At 31.7% G+C, this 20,303-nt stretch overlaps 4 protein-coding genes across 4 annotated transcripts; 2 read left to right on the top strand and 2 right to left on the bottom strand.

Moving 5' to 3' along the window:
- Positions 1–4,653: 4,653 nt before the first annotated feature.
- Positions 4,654–8,064, bottom strand: LOC106349256 (uncharacterized membrane protein At3g27390). The gene is made up of 7 exons (XM_013789193.3): positions 7,861–8,064; positions 7,367–7,569; positions 6,890–6,998; positions 5,960–6,818; positions 5,484–5,679; positions 5,163–5,412; positions 4,654–5,082 (listed from the first exon to the last, which is right to left on the bottom strand). The coding sequence occupies exons 2-7, from the start codon at positions 7,458–7,460 to the stop codon at positions 4,815–4,817; spliced, it is 1,776 nt and encodes a 591-aa protein (XP_013644647.3). The 5' UTR covers positions 7,461–7,569; positions 7,861–8,064; the 3' UTR covers positions 4,654–4,814.
- Positions 8,065–8,668: 604 nt separating this feature from the next.
- On the top strand, positions 8,669–13,094 carry LOC111207429 (putative pectate lyase 11). The gene is made up of 5 exons (XM_022705461.2): positions 8,669–10,243; positions 10,772–11,214; positions 11,312–11,612; positions 12,117–12,255; positions 12,650–13,094. Exons 1-5 carry the CDS (start codon positions 10,110–10,112, stop codon positions 12,869–12,871), a joined length of 1,239 nt encoding a protein of 412 aa, XP_022561182.1. The 5' UTR covers positions 8,669–10,109; the 3' UTR covers positions 12,872–13,094.
- Positions 13,095–13,409: 315 nt separating this feature from the next.
- BNAA06G39750D lies at positions 13,410–13,784 on the bottom strand. Its single transcript, XM_013790712.2, has one exon. It carries the CDS (start codon positions 13,782–13,784, stop codon positions 13,410–13,412), a length of 375 nt encoding a protein of 124 aa, XP_013646166.2.
- A 3,202-nt stretch (positions 13,785–16,986) lies between these two features.
- Positions 16,987–18,201, top strand: LOC106352402. The gene has a single exon (XM_022688290.2). It carries the CDS (start codon positions 17,228–17,230, stop codon positions 17,897–17,899), a length of 672 nt encoding a protein of 223 aa, XP_022544011.2. The 5' UTR covers positions 16,987–17,227; the 3' UTR covers positions 17,900–18,201.
- Positions 18,202–20,303: the final 2,102 nt, after the last annotated feature.

Raw genomic sequence — 20,303 nt, forward strand, 5'->3', positions numbered from 1 at the left:
TCCTTGTCTTTCTTGAAGTTCAGGGAATCCCAGAAGCTGAGGAAGCCAAAGGCTATGCTCTGACTACTACGACCAAGACGGAGAGACTCGAAGGTTGAGTGACGGACGTCGGGACGCCGGTTTGAGAAACTGGAGAGGCAGAGAGAAACATTTTCTAGAAGATGCAGATTGGGTTCATCAAAGATGAGAATCATATATATAGGGTTTACAAAGGGGCTACAAATCAGGAACATTTATGATAAAGCGATTTAAGATGAGGACATGAAGAGTTCACCGGTGAAAAAATAGATTACGAACACACACGGCGCAACTCTGTAACTCAGACTTGTTTGAGACAATGATGAAAAGAACTCGAACTCATGTTAAACGACAACAGTTTACAATATAGGAAAACCATAATTGTTGCAAACTTGAGCTTTTTTTTCAAATAACATGATGAATCCCATTTTTTAATGAAACCCATAATACACTTGTAGGCCCGACCTTCAGAGGAAGCCGAAGAAGCAGGGACTTCCGACCTTCATAAATATAGATTAGGTTCGGCCATCAATGTACAAAGTATCAGTTAGCTTAGTGGTATAAATGTTGGTGTTTATATCTCAATAACCCGGGTTCGAGCCATGAGCTTGACATTTTTTCATACTTTTTAAAAGTGGGGCCCATGAAACGCTGACATGGCGCGCTGAGGAGTGAGCAAAAACTCAACTATTATAATATAGATTCCAAACATTTAGTTGTAAGTCAAAAATTGTGTATGTATTATGTGGTCTTGCTCACAACAATCCACCTTAAAGAATTTTTTTGTCTTTCAACTTGCTTCCCTTCCCATTTTATATTACTTTTGAAGGAGATTTCATGACCGGTTCAGATCTTGTGGAATCTCACATTCTCTAATGATTTTACTGGTTTTCATGTGAAAAGTGCATCATATTGTCGATGTTTGTTCCCAAATTATAGTGTTGAAGAAATTAACAAATTTTGAATCAGAATAGATCTTGTGGATGAAGGGAAAGATACTATTGTTGATTTGAAATTCAACTTAGATACTCAACTTGGAAGAATCAGTTCTAAGTTTTTTTTTGAGAGAATTAAAGACTGTGATGTTGCTGCAAAACGCATTAAGAGTGGTGACTTATAAATAAAAAGGCTAATTACATATGACAATCATCCAAATATTGTTAGATCTTGTGGTTTTGTATCAAACAAACAATATTACTACATCTGTTCGTAGCTTTGCAGATGTAGTTTGGATAGGTCGATTAGCTTCTGTAGCTCAAAGGAAATTGAGGAAGGCAAGTCCCCTACAAATCCAACTTTAATCAAGTTAATGCAAGAAAATCAACTATGAGATGCCAATCATAATACTTCTGATACTCTGATAAATCTAATGAGGTAAAATGGTACTCTGATTTTTGATGTGATGTTATTACTTTATTCAATTAAAGTTATAGACTCACCTTTTGTCGAACAAAATAATTGGGAGAAAATATTTAGAAAAAAATCAGAAAAAATTAGATGTTTTTTTTGAAAATTCTAGCGTAGACTTAATGAATTAGTCAAAGCATGATTCTTTTTCTATTTTCAAATTCTTTGTATCTAAAAATTCATCGAATGCGTCTCTTTAACTTTAGCAAACATGCTATAAAAAACTTATTTGTGCTTGGACGTGACAAAATCAAAAATGATTCTCTATTTCTATCTTTGTGATTTTATTTATTTTTCTTTGGTTCAGAAATATAGTCTTAGCTCTTAACTTCTTGTATACATCCGAAGTTGTTCATACACCAATACACCCATAGAATATCTTGGTTACTGATACTTTGACTGTAAAATTGTCTCATTTGGATGACAACATTGTAATCTGCGAGAAGTTGATATTTAATATTGATCTATAGAGTAAGTTAAATTGAATAATCTTTAACACAATTTAATGAAAGATATCATAGCGGACAAGATATCATAGTGGATTAGTTGGTATATTATCTCTTTTTGATTGTATTGTATTTGTGATTATGCTTATGGAAGATTTTTCAAACCCTTTTCAAGTTATAGTAATTTAGATTGACGACCAGTCGATCAATCAATTAACTATGCAACAAAATATATTCAGCTTTGGATGTATCCTCTTTTCTTCACTCACTGATAGTCTTCATCCATTTGTAGATGAGAAGAATTGTGTTGAAAACATCGCTAAAAATCAACTAAGTTTATCGGAAGTAGATCATTTGGCTGAAACTAAGCAACTTAGTAGCGGCTTGCTAAACTCCAATCCTAAATTATGGTAACATCATTTTCTTGTTTGATTCAGAATCGTTTTCAACAAGGCTAATCTCTAATGTATCTTATCTTCATTGTGCAGTCCTAGTGCATCTGATGTTCTTAAACATCCAATATTTTGGAAAACAACTAAGAAGAATTAAACTAATTGTTGATACTAGTGGACCTTTTCACTGTTGACAATACTATCCGACAAATCGTTCACTATTGTATTGATATTTTAAATTAATTAAGCTGATTTGTGAATTTTAAAGTATTTTTTTATGAATGAGAGACAGAAAATGGTTTTGCATTTTACTAAAATTGCTGGAAAATGTTTTAAAGAAAATATGCTCTTTTAGTATCTTTCTTTGTAATAGCCAACCTTGCAGTGACAAGTAAAACTTTTTTTCATGTGTTATTTTTATAAACAAATAATTGATATATTTACTCTGTTTTCATTATCAGTTGATTGTCAAACTAAAATTATAGACCTGTACAGTATTGAGATTTTATCAACCATAGTAGATGAGACTGAGATGTTTAGACTCTCGAGAATGTTGCTAAAACAATTGCAAACCTATGCGGAAACAATACTCTCATTTTATCTCTTCTTTTTTTTCTTTTTTCTTTTTAGTTTTATATGTATTGGTAACACATTCCTCTTCTGCATCAACAAATAACTTGCAGGTTGAACCTAAAGCTACAAAGGGATCAACAGGTTGTTTAAAATAGTGGATAAATGGCCACAACCCAAAATTTTTGAAGCAGTAGCTAGGGGGTCGCAAACTTTGCCAGATAAGTTAGTAAGAAACTTCTTATCATTTGCCCAATATTTTCATTGTATATAATTCGTCATTAATTTCTTTTGACATGACAAACGAATAAAACTCAATCTCCCTTATTAGGTAGTAAACATCTGAATTGGATATTAGCAAACGTCGAAAGTGAAAATTCAGCTATAAAGCTACATCTCGAAACAGTTGTCTGCTACTTAGCACCCCTACAAAACCGTAAGTTTTTACATACATTCGACAGTGTATCAATTAAAATTGTGCGTAATGAAATTACAACATTTTTTTTTTTGGTTTTGCTAGACTCTAATCCTAAATTACGGTAACATCATTTTCTTGTTTGATTCAGAATCATTTCAACAAGGCTAATATCTAATGTATCTTATCTTCATTGTGTAGACCTAGTGCATCTAATGTGCTTAAACATCCAATAATTTGGAAGACAACTAAGAAGATTCAATTGGTTGTTGACGCTAGTGGACCTTTTCACTGTTAAACAATATTATCTGGCAAATCTTTAACACTATTTTGTTGATATTTTGAAATAATTTAGTTGAGTAGTTCAATTTTAAAGTTTTTACATTGAATGAGAGAAAGACAATGCTTTTGCATATTATTAAAATTGCTGGAGAATGTTTTAAAGAAAGGAAAAATCGCATTAAAATTTTTCAAAGTGGCATTCACTAACAATTATAAATTTGAAGTTGTTTAGGTAACATATTAAAAATTTAAATTGGCGTTTGTGTCAATAAAAACCTTCAACATGGTTTACTTGTTCATCAAGTCGAAAATGTGACATGTTGATCTGCAAATAAGATGACGTTATTTTTGTTATTTTTTATTTATGTTTTCTATTTTATTTCTTTTGAAAAAAACACATTATTTACAGATGAACATGTCATATTTTCGACTTGATGAACAAGTAAGCCATGTTGAAAGTTTTTTTATGAAAAACAAAAGCAAGTTTGGAGGTTTCATATAATAGTTAAATAACTTCAAGGTTTAAAGTGTTAGCGAATGTTACTTTGAATTTTTTATGCAATTTTCCTCTTTTTTAAATGACTACTCTTTTATTATCCTTTTTTCTGATATTTTTAATTATTATTTTGTAGATAGAGACTCATGTAGGAAAACAAGGATGATAGCTTATGATGTCAAGAACAAGGAAACAAAAACTCATATGAGAACAAACAATGAGTATGTTTTTAATGTGACCCAAATTTCAGAACAAACAAACTGCATTGTGCAAAAAACTGCAAAATAAAAACAAATGTAAAGGAGTAGCTCATTTTTGTGAAAGCCAAGAAGAGGAAAATAAAAGTTCTTGGTGACTTATCTTGATCTTGCATTGCATATATCATATGATGTGATCCAGCAAAAAAAAGAAACATCATACGATATGAAACAAAGTTTGAAGAAAAAACATGGTTGATTGATAGTGAACAACATGTCTTATGGTTAGACATTAGACATTCCCAAGTGTAGTACAAAAAAAAAGAGATATTGCACACATACAAATATTTACAATAATCAGTGATGTTTTGCTAATTCAGCATTTGTAGTTCTATCTGTGAACTAAGGAGACTTCCAAAGTTTCAGTTCATTAACCGAACACATACCTTTTTTTTTTTTGAGCAACATACACTGTTCTATAAATAAAAACAATCTGTCTGATCAATCTTTACAATGAACCAACATTTTTTGTCAAGCAAAGAGCAAAAGACCTTACGTTTTCAAAACATCCACCATATGTCCCATGCATGATTAAACGATATGCACACTTCTTGAAACACCCTTCCGCGTTTCTTGATCGGATCCATTGATACTCCCTTTTCTTCTGAACGATCTTTGACTCTTACTGAAAATCCTCGAAAATATCTTAACCGGAGCTGGTGCTTCCGTTATAGATCCTTCCTCCTTCACCGAACCGTCATGGTTCAGGTCCAAGTCCTCTGATAGTTTCTTCACTAAACACACAAAATGTCTACGGAATGTTGGATACCTTGATACCGTCTTCGTTAGCCCTTGAATCCTAACAAACACACACAGACATGATACCATATAAACATCCAGTCTAATCCGAAAAATTCAACGTTTAGACTGTTACTTTACCTGCGAGCAAATGCATCAAGTTCAGCTCTTTTGCGCTCTGTGAGAGTAGGAGAAGCAGACTCAGCATACGAGTTCTTTAGCCTCTCTGGGTCTCCATAAAGCAACACCAATCTACCGAGATACTCTTCTTCTTCCTCAGACAAGTTTGTAGCATTCATCTGCTCCTTTAGTATCAAAAACGGATGCAGAAACCAATCAAAGAATGCATCTTTTGGTCTGTTCTTGGTAGTTAGTTCCGTTACGCCATCACCTACACGTAAGTGCAGAGTTACAGACAAAGGAAAATGTGAAAAAAACAAAAGAATGATAGAAACTATATACTGAGTAACAAGCCGGTAGTATTGGCTTTGACGGAGCGTAGAATCTCGTAAAGAAGTCCATAAGCTGGTAAGCCAATGCTGATCACTTGGCTGCCTTTACTAGACCTCGCGTCTTCGATATCTTTTGAGTTTATCATCCCTTTACTTGCCAAAGCATCTCCAAACTTTCTACATTCCACAAATAGACCATCCAAGAGCTGCAACATTTTCAATAGACAACAAAGTCAAAACACACTTAGTCTTCAAGATTTCAACCAGTGTTCTAAAAATCGGCATAGACAACACCTATACATCTGCCGCCGCCTAGTCGGTATATCAGCATAAACAAAACTATTTTTCTTGACTAAAAAATATTAGCCTAAGCGTTCAAAAAATCGGTTTAAATACCCAATCTAATCAATAATTCATCTAATTACCGTCTAACTACCGTCTAGCGACTTTTAGAACATTGATTTTAATAGTGGATGTAATACTTACATCGAGAGGTTTAATATCAATCATAGGGACTTTAACTGATCCTTCTCTTGTTGAAGCTGTGTTCTTGACAGACCCCAGTCTCGGTATAGGACCTGAAAAAGCAGTTGTTTCGGCTCCCTTTTCTCGATACTTAGGCCTCGGGAAGCAAGATCCTTCAGGCATGTCAAGTATATCAGTGCTGTACTCGTCGTAGATGGACACAGAAGCAACCATAAAGCATAGTCCGTAGTAAAAAGATGACTCCTGGTACGAGACCACGCCTGCATAAGCGCCGAGGAAGATACTAGAGACCACAGAACCAAGAACCGCACCCACAACAGCCAAAGGCCAGAGCAAGATCACTAGCCCCGCGATGGGGACACACATCGTCTCCAAGAAAGGACCTTCACGTCCGATGAGATCTTGAAACAAACGGTGCCATCCTTTGAAGAGCATGTAAGGACTTTTGCATATGGCTACGAGCGTGATCACAGGGAGGTCAACAAGTATCCCGAGAGCCGAAACTACCAAAGCTCCTGGGAGTTGAATTAGCCTTATCTCATACTGTTTCTGATCCGGGCAGCATATTCTAAGCTCGTCCATTAGCGAGAAGTAGGAGTGGAAGCACACGTCTTTGAAGTCACGGACGACGGTGAAGCTGCGCTTGAGGGTGCTCCAAGTTCCGTCGTAGAAGCAATGGAAAAAAGGGTATGGCTTGCCCTCTCCAACGGCGTCAAAGGTTGCGAAGATTGGGGAAAGGAAACCGTATAATGCTCCTCCAAGAACACTTGCTAGAATGCCAAGAACTAGCCAGAGAATGATGGCGGCAGGGAGACATAAGCATAGAAAGAACTTCAAGATATGTCCTATTTGTTTGGCTCTGAAAAAAAATAAAGAATCAGACAAGAAGTCTTTAACAGCGAAAGAAAGAAGAAGGAGTTGTTTAGTTACCTCACTATTGAATAGAAAGTCCAAACGAAGTGAACGGGCAAAAGACTTAGTATGACTGCGGAGTTGCCTATTGTCACAACGAGGCATACGAGTGGGCACAAAACGACACCTAAGCAACAAAGAAAGAGTCTTTAAAACCATTTCATAATATTGATAAGAACAAACAAACTGTATGAAGAAAAACAAACCACTTCACAATATTGATTGAAAAATGAAAAAAAATTTGAGGCTAGACAATGGTTACAGCATGAAGAAAAATCAAACTAAGCCAACAAAAAGTCAACATCCATGCAAAGAAAGTCAAATCATTTGGTGAGTTATGTTCTTTATCAAAAGTAAACCCTCATAAGATCTGGCTGAATAAAATTGAAAATCGGATTTAAAGAAGTAGAAATCCATCGAAAGTCCAGGCCTTTAGTGACACCTAAGTACAATAAGAGACAGAGAAGGCAATGTTTTAAACTCTCAAAATCATACCTTTGATGAAACCCAGAAACAGCAATCCAATGAAATAAGGAAGGAATATACAGAATTGCAACAAAGAAGCTCGAAATCCCTTTGGAGGCTCCATGGAGAATTGAATCCTTAGAGACTAATAGCCACGAACTTTAACAAGAACCCATCTAAAGAATTAGTCAACGCCTTCCTGAGATTGTATAAAAGCTCGCTATTTTGGAGTCCTGGAAGCAGAGAAAATGACTCAATTGAGCTCAAACGAAGTAAACAAAGAGAACAATAAAAAGCACTAATCTCTGGAATCATTATTGAAGCTTTCTCTCTGTAACACAATTTCTTATAATAAAACCATAAACAAACAAAATTAAATATCTTTCTCTCTGATACAAAACTTTGAGAGTCTCACATGGGTTTCAGAGATTTTAGTGCAGTGATTTGCGGTTAAGTAATCGTTTCTTTTCTCGATTAACACCCGAAATATATTAAAACTAAACACGTTGAACCATTAAACTGACCTCTTTTGTCCGAAGAAGAAGCAAAGAAGGATGTTTTTCCCACTTATCTGCTCTAACATTTTTTGGTTTTGGTGGATGCTTGAGCGTAACGCATTAAACAAATATATAAACTTACAGATAGATAGCTTATACGGCGCTTGTAGAGGTCAAACAAAATAAGATGTGGAAGGAGACGCCATGAAAATGCTCGGTTAAAAATACATCACTTTATTGGTTTTATGACAGCGGATAGATTTGTATTAACTGCGGTGGCGGCTACTTTTTGTCCGACTGGATTTTTAAGGTTTTTATTTTCCGAAATGACATTAGTAATATTCTAGCCATATTTGAAATAGTCTTTTAACGTTTAGAACCCAGAAAAATATTTGAAATAGTCAAATATGTGACAAAACTATAATAAATTAAGTTTTTACGCGGATAATATCTGTATAATAGCATAAAATTTTGAAAATAATTCACACAATCTTTCGGTCATCTATTTATATACTATTATTTAAAAAAATTAAGTTAAAAATTAGAACTGTTAAAATCATTAGTATTTTAAATGATTTATGTAATCTGTTATACAGTTAACAATAACACCTGTATATTTAATATACTATATAGTTAAAATATAATTTTCTATCTATATTATTATATAAAATAATATTTTAGTAAGATAATTATATCCATAAGACAAAATACATAGTTTATTTAATTATAAGTATTTTGTAAATAATGTAACACATTTTTTAACAAAATAATAAATTATTTAATGTGGTAATACCGTAATAGATAAGAAAGACCATTAGTAAAGTACCAATTTTATTATTTGTAAGGTTTTCCTCTGTTTTTTTTTTCAATAGAAACTTGCTTTGTTAACCGTACATGATTATGATTCAAAACAGAATAGGGGCTATTTATTTTTAAAGCAAAATAGCTGCTCTGTTTAGACACAAGTACACAACTGGCATTTTATTGTTAAACTAATTGGCAGTTTAATGATTGCACACTTGTTGATTCTTTTTCTGGACCGAAGTATGATTCGTTTTCAAGCAATTCTTCTTTTTGTTACTTTGTAATACTTATAAAAACATAATGGCAGACTATTTTAATTTTTACAAATGGCATAAAGTTGTATTATAGTTACTGATAGCTGTCTCTTGGGTTGTCCAGCAAAATTCTGCTGTGAGGTTTCTCGTTTTGCCATCCACCATGCAAGCATGTTTTTTAACTTCATATTGATGATTAAATAGCAAAGAAACAAAAATGTAACTTCCACTATGATTGAGCATTTTATAGTTTAAAATTAACTTGATACGAACTTTATTTAAGCAGTGTTACATCAAACCTTATCTTATATTTGAATACTGAAACTGAATTATCTCAGTAGCACTCTATCACCCATATAAACATAAAATTTGCAGTAATTAAGGATGTAAGTTTTGACGTGCAAATCCTGCTTCTTAATTATTTACTTGAGGTTATGCGTTTCAAAAAAAAAAGTTAAGTATGCTGCTCAAATCTGTCTTCTTTATGATATGAAGCTCTTATTGGGCTTACATAAGTATTGGAACATAGACTGATAGACTCCATCGAGGGCGAATGTTTATATATCGTTTTATCAAGGCTTTGAATTAGGGCCCATCTTGAATCCAAGGTTTAATATAAATCGACAATCCCATTTTATTTGGTAAGAGTACTCATCATCACACAACACCTATGATGTCATAACAAATTGTTCTTTGAATGTATAATGTAAGAAAACAGCATCGTACTCAATGTCAAAATTGTTGAATTTTAAGCAGTTACTTTTGACTACCATGCTCAAATGACCGGTTTTTAGGTTTAAATTTTACAAAGACAATCATTTCGTTTAAACTTTAAACACACAAAAACGAAGCAGTAATATTTTTTATTTGAATGGAATGTGAGGTGGAAGCTCAGATAAAAATAGCTGCAAAACGGTATCGTTAGCAAGGTCAAAAAGGTTGACATTTTGCAACTACTTTTGACGACTATCATTAACGGTTTCACAACATTAACCGTTTGGTTATACACTCACCTGAAATTACGATAAAGTAGGTCCCATAGTTAATTTTAATAAAATAACCATATAATATGTTATTAATAATAATTTAAAATAAATCACGCCTCCACTCCCGGAACTCTCTTCCTCTTTATATACTTTACAACAATAACAAGCTTCAACACAAACACGTAAACTTCTCTCTTTTATAATATTTTTCCTCCCATTTCTGTTTGGAATAATGGTTTCGTATTCTAATAATCCTTTTGTTTACACTTTCATATGTCTCCTATCAATCGGCAACACGTTTGTATTATCTTCAAGTTCGTTGCCGCATACTCAAGATCCTAATCTAGTAGTTGACGAGGTTAATAGGTATGTAAGAACATTCAAAACATGATAAATTCAAACTTCATATGACAATGTTGCTTTGCAAATACAAAATGTATTTTTCATAGAATCGTTTATATATAAAATATAGCAGTTTATTCCATTCCATAAACGTCTTTCATTGTTTTTTTCCTCAGTTGTAAATGGTTTACTCACATAACATTTGCAGATTTTCATATTCCAATAAACCAGATTTTGTAAATTAACTTTAAAAGTTAAAAACCTTAACCGAAAACTAAACTTAACTTATGTTCACATTATAGTTCCCACTAAAAACATTTTCATTCGATTCACCTAAAATCAAGAAAACCATTTAGGAGAAAAGGTCCTTCGCTTTTAACAGTACTATCTAGCTACCTAGCTGATTTTTTATATAATGGGTTTCCCTATCTAGCTAGTGCCTAGTGTTTTAACTACTTGCCAATTGTGGCCGACACTTTTTCCCCAACGACCATATCTAATATGTTCACATTTAAATGGATCGGGTTGTCTATTTTCTATATTTGTCTGTAGAAGTGTATTCAATGCGTCAAGGAGGAGCCTCGCCTACCTATCTTGTAGAACGGGTAATCCTATTGATGATTGTTGGCGTTGCGATCCAAACTGGGAGACAAATCGCCAACGGCTAGCCGATTGTGCTATAGGGTTTGGCAAAAACGCTATCGGAGGCCGCGATGGCAGAATTTACGTGGTCACAGATGCGGCCAACGATGATCCGGTAAACCCTAGACCAGGAACCCTAAGACATGCGGTCACGCAAGAAGAACCATTATGGATCATTTTCAAGAGAGATATGGTCATTAGGCTCAAGAAAGAACTTATCATCACATCTTTCAAGACCATTGATGGTAGAGGCTCAAGTGTTCACATAACCGATGGACCTTGCATTAAGATCCACTATGAAACTAACATCATCATACATGGTATTAACATCCATGACTGCAAACCAGGATCAGGTAAGATAAATTTGGACTAGTTTTTGTTAGTAAATGATTTGTATAAAAAGAATCAGAACTTATATATCAAGCATGCTAATATATGTTGTGGTTATAGGTGGCATGATTAGAGATGGCCCACGTCACACCGGGTGGTGGGTCCCATCAGATGGAGATGCAGTGGCGATATTTGGAGGCAAACACATTTGGATCGACCATTGCTCTTTGTCTAACTGCGATGATGGTCTCATAGACGCCATACATGGTTCGACCGCTATAACAATATCGAACAACTACATGACGCACCATGACAAGGTCATGCTTTTAGGACACAGCGATAGCTATACCCAGGACAAGAACATGCAAGTCACCATTGCGTTTAACCATTTCGGAGAAGGACTCGTTCAAAGGATGCCACGGTAAGCATTTTATATTTTGACCCCTTATCGTAAAAACAGTCTCATAGATATATAGAAGCTTGAATGCGACTGCGAGAGGTACGAAGCGCGCGCATAAAGAGTTTACATGTGAAAGCTTGACTTTATAGAGTATGCAAAAAGTCAACAAAAGGAGAATGAGATTTTATAACCACACCACCTATCCAGCATTCACATGGCTATAATAGATCACTTTCGTCAAATGAAATATGAATGGAAATGAATGATTCTCAAATGAATTTTATTGCTAAACTCGTGAACATTCCTTGAAACATTTGTTATTATAGATTTTCCTAATTATTTTCTTTGATAAAGTTCTTTGAAATTTTCATAATGTTCTAATTGGTTTTATGTCAAATGTATAGTTGTGTGGGTATATTTAACTATGCTTGGGAAAAGCTGGTATTGGATCGAGGAGATGCATGATGAAACTAAAGTCGATGCAAGAAAGTTACTAATATTTAGGGTTTTCCAAATAATAAACAGGTGCAGGCATGGATATTTCCATGTAGTGAACAATGATTATACACACTGGGAAATGTATGCTATCGGTGGAAGTGCTTCTCCGACGATATACAGTCAAGGCAATAGATTTCTCGCTCCTAATACCCGATTTAATAAAGAGGTATACACGTTGTTGAATTTTTTTCATAAGTATTTTATATTTTAGTCTAGAGTATTTAACATGTGACATTTGACCCTGAGTATATAGCTTAGAGCAACCCATCGATTTGATACTTTAAAAGTGTCTAAAAAGTAATAGTATTATAGTTGAACGATTTTTTTCTGATTGTTCTTTAATAAATGAAATGTTAGTTGAATGACATATGTTATCTTAGGTTTTTAATGGGTTCTAAAAAGATCGGTTTTAAGAACTTTCATCTTTCTTTTTCTTGTTTCAATTGTTTTTTTTTTAATTGTGAGAACTCCATCAAAAACCTATGGATGAAGTTGTTCTTAATGGATTGTAGTTTCGTATATATATTGACATGTGTTTATTTTTGTGTTTTAATGAATAGGTTACAAAACATGAAGATGCACCCGAAAGCGAATGGAGAGGTTGGAACTGGAGATCGGAAGGGGATATGTTGTTGAACGGAGCATATTTCCGGCAGTCAGGAGCCGGAGCTTCATCGACATATGCAAGAGCTTCTAGCCTAAGTGCTAGGCCATCATCGCTTGTGGGTTCCATCACAACGACAGCAGGAACACTAAGTTGTCGGCGAGGCCGTCGCTCTTGATTATTCAGTATAACGATGATAAGGGAATCGTTAAGAGATAAAAAGATATTAAAGGATCATTGTGTATATGCAATGGTTCCTATATGCAATTCTATCTCTCTTTTTTTTTTTAAGTTTTTCAATGCAATGTTACAAGTGTAATGCGTCTGCTATGTCTTTGGACATTTGAGAGGGATGATCTCTAAATTTATAGTTTAAAGCTATATAAAACCATTTCAAGTTTTTTTTTTTGTTTGTTAACCATGAGGCTTTGGATCTAAGCCTATCATCTCATTCGAGAGGGCCATAACATGTTAATTAAGTTTTATTGTCCGTCGTTGATGTTATTTCCCCAGCTCTTCTCTTTAGATAACTGGGCAAGATGCCGGCTATATATCTTTTTTTTTTTTTTGTGAAGAATTCGTATATCGAATCGAATTAATAACATCAAAAAAAAATACAACACACAATCAAATTCAAACGTTAAAGAAATACAGAAATATCCCACGTTGCAAACTCTATATGGCCAACCCAAAGTCATCATTTGATCTCCTCTGTTTCAAAAGAAAAACAAGCTGGCCGCTCCTCCCGCCGCAGCAATAGCAACGGTCAACTCGGTTGAAGAAGATCTAGAGGCGGAGCTAGACGGCGATGTTTTAACATTCATATCTGTTTCGGGTTGTGCAAGTGTAGCCTCGGTGGGGCTAATGGGCACGTAATCACCCACCACCTCGATACCGTCCGGTGCAAGTTCTATAGGGATCTCATAATCGGGATAATCTTGAGACGGACCAAGGCTTTTTGTAGAGTTGTCTGCTGGTGATGATTTGTTGTCTACAGGTTGAGGTTTTTCAGCATCTGCTGCTTCTGCTAACGTTCCATTAGCGATGGTCAAGATTACCACAAGGAAGACGATTAAAAAATGACTCGTCATGGTATATATATTTGTGTGTTGATTTGGTTTCCCTCGTCACTTTAAATTGAATGCCTCCTTTTTGTTTGGCTAGCTATAAAGTATTGTATGTGAGGGTCAGAGAGCAGATCGATTGAACCTTCAAGAAGAATTGAAGAGAAAGGGAAATGGAGATTGAGAATTTAAACTTGTTTGGTTAAGTGTTTATTAGGTTGGTTGCTATTTACAGTTACGGTTTTTACCCATATGTGAGTACATGAGCTATTTTTTTCTGTATATATATATACATTTCTTGTTTAACTATTTTAGAATATTGTTGGGGGTAATTCTAACTAATTGTTTGTTTTAATATGCATGTATTTGATAATTGAAAACAACACAAAACCATATGTACATCAAACATCTTTATGAGTTTCATGTATATGTATATGAAATTATAATAGAATTCTATTAACATTCACAAGCTAATTATTTTTATTGATTTATATATATATATATATATATATATATATATATATATATATATATATATGTGTATATCTATATATAACCTCTTTGGTGTTAAATTATATTCTATTTTCATGGTAGTGTGTAATTCTAACCCTATGTTTATGATTTCATGTAAATTGTTGTATCATGGATCTTCCACATTGTTATCCGTATTTGAAAATGTACTATCAAATTGAAAAATGGATGTAAATTACAAACATAATAGACCCTTTTAACCACAAGAATATAATCATCATCTATATATTAAAAGAGAAACATTACAACCTTTGAACCATGACACGTGTCATCACGAGAATCAATTTCAAAATTCTTAGAAAAATAAGTTGGTTCATCTAAACATATAATATATATTTTTATTAAATTAATCATATAATTAATTATTAATATAAAACTATTCTTCATTATTTTCTTAAATAGAACATACAGAATTACCTAATCTGATCAAAATATATATATTAATTAATGATTTTAAATAATAAAGATTTCATAATAATTTATACTTCCTCTATCATTTTTGTTTTATATTAGTATTATTAGAATAAATTAGACAATCAAATTAACCAAATACTAAAAATTTTGATTTTTCTATATATGTTATATTTTGAATTTTAAAAACAAATATAAATCAATAACTTTTAACAATCTCACTTTGAAAATTTGTGATCAGTGGTTTAATTTTTATATAAAACAAGATACAAATGTTCATAAAATTATATGAGTATGATGTCTTATTTAATAAATATCATATTAATTATATATATACAAATATCGTTTTAATTAAATTATATATTATATAAATGCATAAATTTCAAAATTTCAAAATTTTCATTGAACAAATCCTAAGATTTTAATATTTTAGTTTCAAAATTTCATTGAATTTGTAAAAATGATTATAAATTAATAAAAAATATTAAAAGTTCCATATTGATTTTTTTCAATGTTTAGATGTTTTTGTTATAAAAATAAAAATGATCATAAAACCATGTGAATATGAAATTTTTATTTAATAAATAGTCATATTAAAAATATATACTATACATCGATGTTCATATCATTTAAATTTAATTATTAACAATATAAAATATAAAAATGATTATTTGAATCTACTTACCATAAAATAATTGTAAATGATAATGATTATTTTGATCTATATGTCCGCACCAATTTAGTTAAATATGTAATAGTTCCTGATCTTGCACGAATTTAATATAAGCAAAAAAACACAAATCTCTTATATATTAAAAGATAAACCATTTTTTTAAGTTGTAACATTTAGTTAAATGCTTAGGTGTCAGCTTCATAGCCTTCCTCACGAACTTTATTTGAAAATTCTTATGTTAATAGAAATATTACAATACAACCATTGAATGGACCGTTCATTACTATAAAATTATAATGTTCTCAATTAATTCTCAAAACAGATAAATGCAATGTATGTTAAAAAGGAAAATTTGACATATCTTATGTACATGTTGTTTACGTAAATGAACTTGAATCAATTGCTTATGTTATTCCATAAAAGATTGAATATTTTTTATATGGTAAGTATATAGTTCGTTTAATAAATAGTGATTTTCTAGACATAATAACAACTATTTCATGTCTAATCTCCTAAACTATATTTGCGAAGTGATTTATACACATGTCGTCACTACAATCATTTTCGCTGGAAAAAAAATGACATGACACTTAAAATAGATGACATGGTTTTAGAAAATAGTGACATGACATCATATTAATTGTGAGATGTAAAATTTCCTTATAAAAATTTAAATCTTTTTGCAGTGATTTTAAATATGATAATAAAAATAACTCATATATCATCATTAATGTCAATTTTGTAAACTATTAAATATATTAATAATTCATATATCACAATTAAAATAATAATATATATGTATATATATATCTCACATTAATAAAAATAAACTAAATAAAATAACACTAATCCAAAAAAAATTGATAGTTAAATATTTAAGCATTATTTAAATTTATATGTTCATCTTCACCGTTTAAATTAACAAAAAGATTTTTCAGTTTAACTAAAACAAACAAAGTCTCAAATTTATTAGAATTTATATTTATATGTAAATATATATATGTATATATGTATATATTTAAAATTAGATGGAAAGATATATATATATATATATATATTTAAAATAAATAATCATTAAACACAATAATATAATTAAAACTATTTTAATAAAATCTAATTTTATCTTTATTAAAATTTAAATAGTTATACCAAATCAAAAGAAATAAAATTACAAAAGTACGTTTATGATTTTTTATAACAATTGAAGTTAAAATATAAATTAATAATGTTGAAATATAAATCAAAATTTTCTTTTGAAATTAAAAATATTATGTTAAAAATTACTATTTTTGCGCATGACGCAGGAAAACTCCTAGTTCTTTTTAAAAAAAGGCGCGGAAGATGGTTAATTCTCACACAATCAAATTTATATATCATTTTCTATTTTTGGCAAAAATATTATTAATGGGTCAAGTTAATTAAAGCCGAAATTTAAAAGTGTGGACTTTAAAAATAAAAACTTATCAACAACTATGGTTCATATATTATTTATCAACTTTATATTCATGCACAAGTGTTATATACAATTTTACACTTCATAAAATTATAGTTATTGCATAACATTAAAATTTTGTATGAGTAAATATTATAGTAGAAATTCACCCCGCGTAAGTGTGCGGGTTATCAACTAGCGGTTATTATAACAACTAAGATACCATGATTATATTAATTAATCATAAATAATACAAACTAAACCTTTATTACAACATCCTAACCTTCGTACTATGAACGAATTTAACGAGTTGAAAATCGAACCGGAGTGCGGACCGTTTTTAAATGAGCCAAAAAATTAAATAGTACACGTATAATAATGTGTTAGATGTAATATGAAACCAAATAGCAACTTTTTAGTCATATGAAAAAGAACCATGCAACGGCGGCGAGAACGGATCCGGAGACAGAGATCTCCATCGATGAGGCTCTTCCCGTCGGAGCTGAAGCTTCGGGGCCTTCGCTGGCGGGTCCTTCATCAGCGGACGATGAAGGAGACATGTTCGGAGTGGGAGATGGCGGAGATGAGGCGGAAGGCGAGTCAGATGAGCTAGTGGGACCTTCGGAGCTATCGCCAGAGCTTGAGTCGGGGCTTGAAGCCGGAGTTTTGGTCGAGGACGATGTCGGAGGCTTTGCATTGGCTCCACCACCTGAAGATGGGGAAGCGCTAGGAGTAGCGGTTGAGTTCTTCTTGGCGTTGGTCGGAGCAGAAGCAGTAGGCGGCGAGGTCGGAGCCGAGGCGGTTGATTTTTGCGGTGATGCGGCGGGAGATTTTGGCGATGATGCAGCGGCGGGAGATTTTGGGGATGGTGCAGCGGTTGCTTTTGGCGTTGATGCGGGGGTGGATTTTGGCGATGCTGCAGCGGCGGGAGAAGGAGATGTTGAGCTTTTGTCGCCGTTAGCTTTAGGCGCTCCCGCTGGCTTTGGAGGATCGGCAGCGAAGACGGCTGTAATGGCCAAGGCGGCGACGGCGAGAGGTAGGAGCTTAAGAGTCATTATGTATGTAAGACTTTTTTTGAATGCAGTAATTAATTAATTTAATTTCTTATTATTTTTGTGACCTGCGTGGTTTTATAGTGAATGTGAAAGAGATTTTAAAGCGAAGAAAAGAGTTATTTTGGAGAAATGAACGAAGAAGTAAGTTTTTAATTTATAGGAATTTTACAGATTTGACCGTAGTTATGATTGACCGGGTCCATCGGAAATTGTCTTAAAAATTTAATGGTTTCACCTTTTGTTAGTAAAAGAGAGAACATGTGGTGATGGTAATTTCAACTTTCAAAAGACAATATAGAGAACACTTGACTAGTGTAATACTCATGAATTGTAGTGAAACTGATATTGTATACTAATTTTCTTACCAACGTCAATTTATTTTCCATTTCTTTTCATTCTTCTCTTATTTTTTTCTTTCTTTAATTACCACTTGCAGTGTAATTTGAAAAAAAAAAGGAAAAATTATATGAAAAACCTTAAGAAAAGTTCAGTTTCATCAGATATTTTTTAATAAATAAATAAAGATGTTCGATGTTACAAAAATAATAAAGATGTTAGTTTATAAGTTATTTATGAAATTTATACCCAGTTTAATACTTTTATCTTGTAGGATAAATATTTACATTTCAATCTTATATACTATTTAATTTTAGATTTATATATGAAGCATTTAATAAATAGATATATACTGTGAACCAAGTTTGATCCAATGGTATTATAGTGAACCGAGATTCTATTCGGTTTGGATTTTGATTCGGTTTTAGAAAGATAGAATCCATGTTCGAAAACGCGGCTAAGGCGGCCGGAAAGTCGCCGAAAAAACGTGGTGCGGCCTCCAACCGTGGCGATTTGACCCTAGGCACTTACTTAATCGGAAAAGTTTTAGAAATCATCATTATTGTCGATTTGGAATCCAAAATTGATTATTCTTTAATAAATTAGTTATATATTGATTAAAACATATAATATTAGCAAGAAAAACAATAGAAATCGTAAAAAAAAAAAGAAATCGTAAAAAAAAGAAGGTAGTTGTAATTTATTCTGAAAATCGCAGATCTGAGGAAGAAGATAAGGTTATTTCTGTAATTTCTATTTCATTTAACCTAAAAACTGATTAAATAGACCAAAAACGCACTAGGGATTTGAAACTGCGATGGGTGAGACATAACAGAGGTCACGGACCACTACACCATGCACCAATATTGTCTTTATCTCCCATATTTAATATATCGTCCTATATTATTTATTTAATTTTTATTTATTAAATTAAAAATTTTAAAATGAAACTAACCTTAGAATTACCTAATCTAATATATGTTACTAAACATACAATGATAAACATCTTAGATATATATATGAATTAATAAAATTTATTTATAGAAACAATTAAATATCATATATTACATTATATAAATTGATAATATACATTTAAATACATATGATACTATATAAACAATTATAAAAACAGTTTTAATATATTTATATTAGTAGTGAATACAATAAATCATAGATTTTAGAAAACTAATTAATGTAAACCTAATAATATTAACTAAACTCACTCATTCTCTCTCTCTCTCTATATATATATATTCTAAAATGTTTCAAATGAACGCAAAACAGTCAAATATATAATTTTAAAAAATTCTCATCATTTTCCAATGACAATGTGATATCATAGATAAGTTATCACATTTAGAAATGATTAAAATATTTTTATATTTCAAAACATAAAAAATATATGGTAAGTCATTTAAAATTATATTAATCAAGAAATGTTATTTAATTCATCTATTAATATAAACAGATGAAATTAATTATTATACAGTATACGGTATAATAATGAGATGTATATTTTGAGGTATAGTAAACTTTTAAAAAGTACAATAATAAAATTTTAACAAATTTTATACAAATAAAAATACTTTATTTTGATATAATTGGATCTCACATTAAAATTAAGTATATATGCCTAAAATAACAATATTTCGTTATTTAAAAATTAAAAATTATTTTTTCTTATTAATTAATCAAATTTAATTAACATATGTATATATGTTTTAAAGGAAGAAATGGTTTGTTTAACCCATTTAAGTTTTATGTTAAACACTAAATAAAAATGAGTGAGAAAGTGTAATTTGAGATTTGACAAAATTATGAGAGAAATTACTTAGACTACTATTTTCCTAATACATGTTTTCATGTTTACATTAACCAAATTTATCCTTGGTTTTTAAGAAACAAATCATACTATATATTAATTGAGAAGTCACTTAAGTGATTTTTTTCTTATGTATGGTTAATAGGTTAAGTTTTAAAAAATAGTATAATTTGATTGATTGTTGACGTTTATTAGTTATTTATTTTAATCAGATCTAAAAATAAAAGGTAACTATAGAACTAATTAATATAAACTACCAAATAACACAAACAATATTACAAATAAT

The sequence above is a fragment of the Brassica napus genome, chromosome C7 (genome assembly GCF_020379485.1).
Source record: "Brassica napus cultivar Da-Ae chromosome C7, Da-Ae, whole genome shotgun sequence".
In the NCBI taxonomy this organism is placed as follows: Eukaryota; Viridiplantae; Streptophyta; class Magnoliopsida; order Brassicales; family Brassicaceae; genus Brassica; species Brassica napus.